This window comes from Toxorhynchites rutilus, chromosome 3 (genome assembly GCF_029784135.1).
Source record: "Toxorhynchites rutilus septentrionalis strain SRP chromosome 3, ASM2978413v1, whole genome shotgun sequence".
Classification (NCBI taxonomy): Eukaryota; Metazoa; Arthropoda; class Insecta; order Diptera; family Culicidae; genus Toxorhynchites; species Toxorhynchites rutilus.
The window spans coordinates 293,949,600-293,960,635 of NC_073746.1; the positions used below are offsets into that span (position 1 = coordinate 293,949,600).

The window sequence follows — 11,036 nt, forward strand, 5'->3', positions numbered from 1 at the left end:
AACATATGCAACGTTTTGTTGTATAACTTGTTGCCATTTTTAAGGTTGCTTCATAATGCCTCTCTCATTCTTGGTTCTTATTGGAGAAAAATTCTAGTAACTGATCCCAATTTCTTATCACTTTTTTTTCAAAAAAGTTATGAATGAATTTAAACAATTTCCTACATTTTGTCCCTTGACCAGAATTTCATAGGTATTATAGTTTTTGAGCAATAATTTTTTATAAAAAATCAAGAAAAAAAATTGCTTAAAAGACCCATGTGTTTACACCCACAACGTTTCGCTGCTATCTGAGATGGTGCTGCCAACTCCCAAGACGAGTTGGTATGAAATTCATCTAGTATAAAAAGTGTAAAAACGGGTACAAACACAAGATATAGATATGTCCCGGTTATTCAAGATTGCATTGGAAGATATGTCTTCATATCTTCTGTTCACTGAATTTCTACGCATATCGTTTGTTGATTAGGCAAAATGCTGATAACTATTTGTTGCGATAACGTCGATTGATTCTACAGTATGCGTTGGACGTGCATGTCAAAATCGAATCTGAATGTCTGAAGTTCATCAAATCAAACAAAATTCGCGGTTCGAGAACTACGTCCTCATGAGAGATGCAATAAATTCAGAGGGAAATGTAAAATACAATGTTCGTCTGACAATTCTTCCGTTCACATATCTTGGTAGCCTCAAGCATCATATCAAACGTATAAGGACGGTCATCAAATTTACTTGTAACGATGAACATAATCTATTATAATGCATGAGTGGCAATTGTTCAAACTCTTTACTTACAAAGCAAATATGTTGAATTCAATTGAATTCGAAAATTGTTTCATTCAATCAATAATTTGATGAAAACAAAAACATGCTTACTAAGTCAACAGTATTTCCACGTCAACCTTGCGATTATATCATAGGTATAACCCACCCATTTTTTAGTGAACAGTATTAAGGAAAAAATTAAAGAAATATGAATAAAAAAGAAAATAAAAAAAATTGCACGTAATTAGCTGTTAAAGTATTGCCACCATTAACACTATTCACAATTTCAGCGACTTGGCTTGCATTTTCGTTTGCATCGAAGAAAAACTGCGAAAGGTTTTTTTTGTGTGAAATATACTCTTGACAACGAGCATAAAATATGAATCGTTTGATCGATACTATACGAGATGACGAATTCAAAGACCCTTCATTTAGAATATTCCGGATGTGCTAAAAAATGCAAATGCCATTCTCAAAGAAAGTGCAAGCTCCAATAACTAGACGAATGCAACGCGAATGTTGAAAATCACGGACGGATTATTCCGGATTTCAGGTTCTAGATTGAGGATTTCCGATTCTGGTAACATTTGACAGATAGTGCACGAGAAAAAAGTTGCAAGTTTTTTTTTCATGTAAAGTGCACTTGAAAAATAATTGATTGACTTCTTATGAGCTAGATTGAGACGAAAAGTTTTCCGCTTCCGTTCAAAACCTAGATGAATTAAGTGTTCAGCACCCATTTTGAAAAAAAAGTAATTACAATTTCGGAAGGTAAACTTCCATGAAGCTTTTCTAAAAAATAATGAACATTAGTATATTAATTCTGATATAAGAAGAAATCAAAGAAAAAATTAAACATTTTAGTTTGTACCATGTTCTGTTTTTTTAATGATGAATGTAATGCGTTGAATGTTTTCTTGCAAATATGTAATTAATTTCTGTATATCCTCTTTCAACGTTATTCGGAACACATTCAATTTTGTGCCATTTGTGTAACTGATTGGAAAGTCTGGTATATGATTTTCATATCTCCCTGGCTACTAGTACAATCAAAGTTTGACACAACCAAAACCCGTGATTCTTCTCACCTTCTATTCTCCATCTCGCGCCCAGGCACCACCCTTTTTCATTTATTCTCCCGAACCATTTCGTTTCTTTTCGTTCGCTTCACGTTTAACGGAATGTGTTTAATGCTTTTAATAGATAACGGATACTGTTTCACCCGGGATTCTTTCTCTGAGTGTTTAACAACTTCACTCGAAATTTGAGCTAGGTGAAAATGATGGAAAATTTCGATATTTTCATGAAGCATCATTTTGGGAGATATTAGGTTGGGGAAAATGTTATCCCCTATTTTCGCGTTGGCTGGCTTTAGTGATCAATATCTCATATCGATCATACAATTTCAAGTTTGAGCCCGGTGGAATTTCACACTAAAAAAATCTTTTATTGTTTTTGGTTTGTTCCATTCAGTTGTGAGTTACAGGGTGTTAACAATGGAGGTCAACAACGAGAAAATTCGGTACATTTTATACTTTTTATTTTATAAATGCAAAATGCAAGCTAGGCCACTGAAATTGTGATTGATGTTCATGGTGCCGATACTGCAACAGTAAAATACGTGCAATTAAATTTATCCTCATTTTTTTTTTCTTTTGTAAATTTTTTAAAACAATCATTTTCAAATTTTTTTTAAGTTGTTTTGTTCAGTGCAATACACTAAATCATCAACTGTCAACAAATGGACCGTTTGAAGCGATTGACCAAAAACGTTCAGAATTGGCCAACAGAAGAGGTGTTGTGTTCCATCAGGACAACGCAAAGCCACACAATTCCGAGAGCTTGATTGAGATGTTTTAAGGCATCCACCATATAAATAGTCCGGACCTGGCACCAAGCGACTACCACCTTTTTCTCGCATTGCAAAATTTATAGAGTTATAATAAATTAGGATCAAGAGAAGATAATAAAAACCTATTGTTAGAGTTCTTCGCCAATAAGGATTCTCTCTCTCTATGATAGATACATTATGAAGCTATTTTTAGAATGGCAACAAATTTTCCAGAAAACGGTATATATTTGACCCAAATCGGAGAATCCGAAGCATATTAAAAATAATTTTGAATTTCACCCAAAAGTAATGGATTATTTTTTTTTTTTTTTTTTTTATCTGTATTATAGTGATTTTCAACTCATTTGGCTGGTTCGTCACTTTTACTTCCATTTTTGGAAGAATGTCGGGAGTGAGAATTGAACTCGTGACCTTCAGCGTGAGAGGCATGAATGTTACCACTACGCCAGATCGCCTCCACATAATGGATTACTTTTTCCCCAACCTAATATTTATCTACAGATAGCTAAAAGACTGATTATCGTAATAAATAGATCACAGATGTCATACAAGAAAGATAAAGTAGAAGGGGTGGTGCCGTGTTTAACTTGAAGATTGTTTCATATTTACCCGAATTCCAATTACTCGAGTGTTACAATTACTCAAATGCTACAGCAACCGGAATGAGACGGCTACCCGAATGTAACATTTACCCGAACGTAACATCTGTTGATGCGATAAGGGCAACATTTACCCGAATTTCTCACTATTTACAATTATTTTTCGTTAAAGGTATTTCTGTATTGAATTCGGCGTCATAAAAGTTATCAAATTGGTAATGTACAAATGTTATCTAAAAACTCTTTTATTGTGCAGGTGAAGCAGTAACAATATAGCGGCATTGCGTACTACATTTTTTGAAATAATGGAAAAGTGATACAGTTTCACTTTTATATAATTTACTATTATTTTTAAATGCTGGATTTTCAACTCCGATAACCAACATTATCCATTCATGTGAATCGCGTGGCCCATACAAGTAGATGAAAGCTATCAATTAGAAGCAGTCGCCATGAAAATTGTAGAGCGAGATATTGAAATCCATTAAACATGCATTCTGATAGACAGTAAAAACAATACAAAAATAATGATTGGAACGATAAATTCGAACAAAAAAGGCTGCTATTTTTTCCTGAATTATAACATTTACACTAGCGGAAGTTCTTGAATTTTCTTGAAGAAGCACCTAGAACAATTGCTTGTGCAAACTGAAGGGACTAATTTTCTCACATTTCAATATGTGCCAAATAAATCAATCAATTAACAATACAATGAGCTTGAAAATGGTTTTGTGTGTTGGATAATTAGCTATAGAACTGTAAAACGACAACAATAAATTGGTCTCAATTTCAATAGATCCTAGAGCATTTACAAGAGACACGTTCAAGTATCATTTATCCTGATAGAACATTCATCCATACTAATCCCACCCCGAATGAGCAAGAAATATTCAAAAAGAGATTTGAACTTTTGTTAATAATCCTGATAATAAGTTGGAATCAGTTGAACGCCACTTGAAGCTCAGAGAAGCTCATTTGTCAAAGAAGGAATAATTTTCAGCAATTATTGAATTTTGATATTTTTCCAGTTAAAATGTTTGAAAACAAATAAGCGTGAAAAAACAGCTCATTCTCAAAAAAGGAAAAAGTTCTATAAATTATTACATTTTGTTTTCTTGCCTCCTAAAATCATCAAGATATTTCTGTTTCTGATTTTTTATTCATGGTCAAATTAACTGCTACAGATTCTAAAAAATGTTCCAAAAACTACAGTAATGTAGATAAGGCCTCTGAAAGTCCCAAAGTGCAACAGGAAAACAGCGAAGTCTACCGTAACATTTAACAATTTCCACAAACATATGAATTGATATGTTTGTTGCTTTTCCATGTTGAGTTGAATCCATCTCATTTATTATCGGGAGATTTGACAAAACTTATAATCTGATATTTCGGAAGTTTCCCTTCTCTATTCGGGTAAACGTAACACATTCGGGTAAATATTCAACATTTACCAGTTGCATTCGGGTAAATTTTGCCTTGCGGTAAATTTTACATTTACAAGTTATAGTTACAGTTAGAAAGTTTCCTACAAGAATCATCATTTGGAGACAATTCAATGGTCGTTTTGCGGTTTCAGTAATGTCGTATTTTCAGTTCCGTTTCAAAACAGCCAAATGAACTTTGTTCTATGATTTGTTCATGAACGTAGATGAACGTAGATTTCAGTACGTTCAGTTTTACAAAAAAAAACTCGCAAGAACCCAGCAAATATCGGCATACATTTTACGACATGACAACACACTCTGAGTCAAAAAACGAAATCCACAAATAGTTGTCACCAGGGTTGCCAACTATAGTTTTGAAAAATAAGGGAAAATGAAAATAAAAATCAGGAAGAAATTAGGATAGATCATGTTGGGTGTTGAAGGCGAATTAACTGCAAAGTTTAAAGCCTCTTAAAAACAAAGAATAGAAAAGAATCATGTTGGATTGTCCGGAAAGTTCGTGTTGATTTTCGAGAAAACGAAAGCATCACTTTTATAGGTAGAACTACATTCAAACAATTTTGTAATAATGAATGCATTCAGCTTCAGAATCAATTGCGAAAGATTATGCTGGACACCAGATTTTTTTCCAAATTTGATTTCCCGTGCCGAATATATATTCTATGTAATTGAGAAATACATGGTGACAAGTGGTGAAAAGTAATAAGCAAAAACTGTATTGAATATTAATTTATACTATAATGATGAGTTTTTCAAGAAAATAGCAAAAAATATATAAACAAATGATTAAGTAAGAGATAGGACTACGTGTTTAAGCATTCCAAAAACATCAAGTAAGTATTTCCATTCAAATTAAAACGATATGAAACCGATATGCTGATCTAATAAGTATCTTTCTTTCACACCACATTATTTTCGAAAACGCGAATCGAATCGCTTTGGAATAGATAGATAATAAACGGAAGAATTAAACATACTGCATATGCGAACTGGAGATTTTTTTTATGAAGGTTTTAATGACAGTTATCATTTTCAACCAGTAAAACTTACATATATTTTGTTATGGATAATTTTCATTCAGATAAAGTCAAAAGTAGAAAAATCAGGAAAACCAGGATTATTTCAGGAAAATCAGGCAAAATTGAGTGTATGTCAGGATATCAGGGAACGTGGCATCTCTGGTTGTCACATTACAGAATCAACAAAGTGTATAAAATATGAATTTCACCTTACAAAGGTTCATCCTATAAGGGAAAGTGGATCCACGTTACCCCCATTTGTATCTCAGGAAGGGTGTTACCTAGTTTTCAGTATTGTCGAATGAAATGTGAAACTGACAGTTGGAAAATGAGTTCGATGTTTGTTTTTTAGATTGCGAAAAATTACGAAACTAGACAATTACAATTTTTTAATGTTCTGTTCATTAAAATAAGTTATATAAATTGAATCAACCTGTTGCCTTTAGTACATGGCATGCCGTTATTTGGGGAAAAAAATCGGAATGGTCCCGAACTGACCCGTAGTTTTTACTTTGCAATTATTTAACACGTTCATGCTGGTGCTAGTCATCAACGACTCACACAAATCGGCTCATCGGGCGGCGCTCACTACTGGGGGAATACATTCCATTTTACTATCAGACACTTTTGATGAACTCTACGTACTAGCGAGGACGTTCGCGTGTTAATGATGACGTTAACGTTGACTATTGTACATACACCCAAACTAGCGTTGGCCGAAAACATTTCATCTTTGACAGAAATAATGCCATTTCGTGTGCTGGAGGGTCAAATGTGCAAATAATGAGCTGTTTTAAAAGCTTAAAAAAAGTTCGTATGTATGCGAGCAGACATCTTTTTCTGTTCTCTTTTCTCATTTCATTAGGGGTTGTGCAAAAAAAAGTCCATACGACGTCAATGGGGATCGAAACAAGGCCGGCTGGAATGCAAAGCTATTTCACACGACCACGCTATCCATGTAGCTGCCAGTGATGTTATATAAAAGCGTGATAATATTACACCTCATCATAAAGTGAAGTTTGAAAGTATTTTCTAAGAGGATAAAGAAGAACATGAACGAGAATATATCTTTCTGTGTCTGGGCCATTTATTTGGCAAACTTTACGAAAAGCTTTCATATGCTTTCATTTAAATGTATCTCCTATTTCACTCGCTCATATTGACTCTAGCATATATTTTATACAAATGATATACACGTATTGGGGAGTAGAACATTTTCTGTTATTTTTCGATTCATTCTATGTAATAAATCGGGATGACATAACATGTGCTAAAAATTAACTTTGGGTGTACATATTAAATTGCATCACAGAAAAACGCTGTAGAACATCTCTACAACATCTGGCTGCAGCTTCTTCTGTACGGAATCCCAGCATTTATCCATGTCTTCCTCAGATTGGACCTCTTTGGGATACTTCCGTAGTGCCTGCTTCATAGCGTCGGAGATGTTCATGTTCTTGGGCACGGAGTGGCACGAAGCTAGATTCGGCCAGAAGATCGTGAGGCTCTCGTGTTGCTTCAAAAGCGGGAGCAGAAAATTCTATAGACACTCCTTGGGGCAAACTATAGACACTCCTTGCGACAAACTTCGAAAGTTTCTGCTTCCTTACTTCCTCCGAAATATCAAACTTGTGTTAGGAAATGAAGAAACTGCTGCCGAAAGTCCGCCTTGACGTAAGTCTCATAATTCAAGATGAGACAATGATGCTTTGTCCGCATCTGGAAGTACAGTACAGTATAGTACAGTTGACTTTCCCACCATATTTTGCTAAAAACTGACAACGATAAAAATACAGTGTAAACAATACACTCTAAACTGCTTCTATCCAAAGTGTCAAAGGAAAATGCCCAAAGGGCAATTTTCTACAACTTTTTTCTGTTATGCAATTTGATTTGTGACACCCTTCAGTTTGTATAGGTCAAAATAAACATTACAAATATTACAAAGCAAAACAAATACACGAAATACCATACTGATGCCAATCTATTGTATTATAAACTAGGCGATCTACGGAATCCTGACATCATGAAGCAATGATAACCAACCGGAAACTGTGATATGCTTCAAATTAAACGCTTGAGTCGTGAAGAAGATTTTGTGGATGTTTTTCCAGTCATTTACAATTGCGGAAAAGAAGGACGCATCTTAGTTTAATTGGGGTATCCGAAAACATGGTCTTCAAATGGTTGATCAGATCTAGCTTGTCGAAAAAAAAACTGTCAATACGAAAAAATCCTTTTGCTCAACATACAACACTTCTACAGGTCTGGTATTTCGAACTAAAGTGAACCAAATTTGTATAAAGTGAGTTTCTCGCCGTATTCCGGACAGCTATGTATGAATTAGTTAATGATTCCTAACAATGAAGAAGAGTTATACAACTGAGAATTAACTTAGTTTAGATTTTGGACACTTCGAGATATGCAAAAGCTGTGTACAACCCTCTAGTGTCCGAAACACGACCGCATAGTTGACGTAGAATTGAGTACGATATTTTCAGCATATTGATTTTAAATATTTTATATGTCCCGAAAGACGTCATCCATATCAATTCTTTTCGATTATGCCTCAACTTGTTTTCCATCTATGACCTATTCTCTAACACGAACATCCTTTCGGGATAGGGAATAGTTAAACGGCGGTTGGCGAAAATCTTTAAAATACAGTCACCATATGTTTTATAGTTTTCTCACAATGAATTGTTCCTGATCACCGTGCCATGTCAGTTGTTCTGAGATACTCACAATAATATATTTCCTCCACATTATTGTTAAAGTCGATAACCAGACGATTAAATATATGGGATTGTACAAACAGCCATATAATACAAATTCACACTTTTTCACTCTTTCGAATGGGTGTGACAATATAACGAGACAGTAAATCCATTTGTAGCAGTGCCACCTATGAGTTGGAGCAAGAACTGTTCAAGTTGCCTTCGTATTCGAAAAAAAATCTGATCAATTGAAAATATCAATATCAACGGTACTAGCTGAACCCCATTCAAATGTAATTTTAATTGTCATAAAAAATCGTGGGATTGAGACCAGTTATTGTTACAATGAAATCAGCAGACACTTCGAAATAGTTTGACCCGCAGATAAGCAGTATTAAATAGACTCATGATAACAAAATCCAAATATAGGTCAAGGATGGCTAGAGGAAGCATCCCGTAAAACTCAATGTCGAGTGACTGAGAGTAGGCAAACGAATAGGGACATAATCGACATGGGGGAGATAACATGTTATATTTCCATACACACAATCTACGTACATTTTGATCCAATTCAGTTCCGTTTTCCTGTGCTTCTCAAATGTTCAAGTACGCTGATGCTACTGAGGCTGGTTTGATGTCATTCGTTTTTTTTTCGCGTTTCACCGCGGGAGATAACGGACACTAGTATTCTCCTTAAAATTTTCTCTCACACAAAGTCAAGGTGTAATTCCCCTAGGTACCAAGCACTGTTTTGTGTAACTTGTTCAATCTGTTTCTGTCTGAATACCTACATAACACTAACTTCACTTTCGGCCCTTTTTTGACTCACTCAAAGATCCTTGGTGAAAATTAAAAACTATGCTCCACCAAAATCCTTACTTCCTGCGGCCTCATTAAGCTCTTCGGTTATGGGGAAATTATAGGACACGAAGAAGTTTTTTGTTCCATCATTTCGTTCCATCTGTTTCCATATTTCTGATTCTATATACGAACCACGTAAATATCTACCAGAGTATAGTGTTTCCGGATATTTCGCTCAGCTTCATTCATCGCAAATGTTCATACCGACAGCAATGTGAACATTACATTTCGTGCTGCACTCGGAAAACCCCGTAATCATTCGCAAGTGGCGAGTTCCAGTTACAGTAAAGTATGTATTTTTCATTCGGAGTGAATAACCGCCACAAACTCGTTGAAATCCCGTTGTAGAGAAAAAAAATCCTTCCGGTGGCCACAGATATCAACACTCCACAAAACTATGGGCTGGTAAGTTCACTTTTTCACCACTTGAGATCTCACTGTTCACTACCAGTTGCTTCGTCTTCACCACGGATCTGGTGGATCCAACAGCACCAAAGGAGGAGCCCCGAAGGGAGAGGCCATCTCTTGTCCTTTTCCCACCACAGCACGGATCAGATCAACTGGTTGCCTTCAGGTTCTACTCGTTCCTCTCCAGGGGGTGACCACCAACATCCACCAATTCTCCAGACACGACTGAGCTCGGGCGCACGTTATATTTCACTTTTATATGCACGGGCGCGAAAACCTGGGCCCCACAATCTCCGACCGGGACCATGCACACGCACCTTCCGTACCAGTCAGGACACTCTCAGAGACAGCAAGCAACAGGAGAAGGAAGGTTAATGGCTGCTTAACAGCGAACGACCAACACGATGGATGGCCTCTCGGCTCTCCCCCGTCATGATGCTGTTGCTGCTGCTGCTGTGCACCACTCGTGTCAGGATAACACACAGACACGAACGCACGCACAGGCGCACACAACGATAACTACACGCACGTTCACCTGTTGGCAAACGGCGGGTCTGGGATTAAACCGATTGATGTGCAAATTGTTCCCAAAATTAGATTCCGAAACTCGATTCATTTCAAATTAGGTGATGTTCTTCTTGCACCCCTATCTCGAACTAATGGGAGTTTCCATCAAATAGAAAAACAATTTTGAAAGAATCGTTTCCTTTTCAATCGACATTCAACAGTGTGCCTTATCTAGGTGGAAAAATCAGTTCATTGCCATTCCATCACATGGTTCCTGCACAATGCCCTCTCATCCTCCACGCCCCGTACAAAATCTTGAAATTATGTCACATCCAGCTGGAGAGACAGAAGAGAGCGACAGGAGAGCAAACGAACACGAAACTAGGCTACAGGAAAGTTGGCTGAATCCGTAAGGTGAGCGCAACTGGTTGTTGTTTGTCTAGCGCTAATTTCCAAGCACATGCTTTCCGTCCCATCCTCCTCTAATCTCTCACACCGTTGCCTCTCTCGTTTTCAAGGTGAGCTTTCTCTCAATCACCCGGGAAAGCCGCTCGGTTTTTTCCTCCTCCCCGATGTGGGCTGCTCGTATCACGTTCGGCTGCATTTCCCAGCGCAGCCAGCGCCTGTTGAATAGCGACCGTGAGCTGAACCGAGGGATCGGACAACGGAATCACGGCACCCGACGCTCGCTGCCAATTTCCGACGGTTATTTATATCACACGCTGGAAACAGATAACGACGGGTTTCCCCTGTGTCGTGTGCGTCGTTCGGCGTGTTCTTCCACCAGACAGAGTGGCAGCTGCCGAAGCGAAAGGGGCCCGCGAAAAGCGCAACCATTGTACGCGTAAAAGTTTTCTCTCATG

At 36.9% G+C, this 11,036-nt stretch overlaps 1 protein-coding gene across 8 annotated transcripts in view; it reads right to left on the minus strand.

The window, feature by feature from the left end:
- The window catches only part of LOC129775051 (uncharacterized), a 423,013-nt gene extending 413,111 nt beyond the window's left edge, over positions 1-9,902 (minus strand). For 7 of the 8 annotated variants that reach the window (XM_055779240.1, XM_055779235.1, XM_055779234.1 and 4 more), the window contains exon 1: positions 8,956-9,902. In XM_055779240.1, coding sequence (XP_055635215.1) covers positions 8,956-8,957 — 2 coding nt within the window. In that variant the 5' untranslated portion in view covers positions 8,958-9,902. The remainder of the gene's footprint in view (positions 1-8,955) is intronic. The other variant, XM_055779237.1, reaches the window with a different exon arrangement.
- Between the last annotated feature and the right edge of the window lie 1,134 nt (positions 9,903-11,036).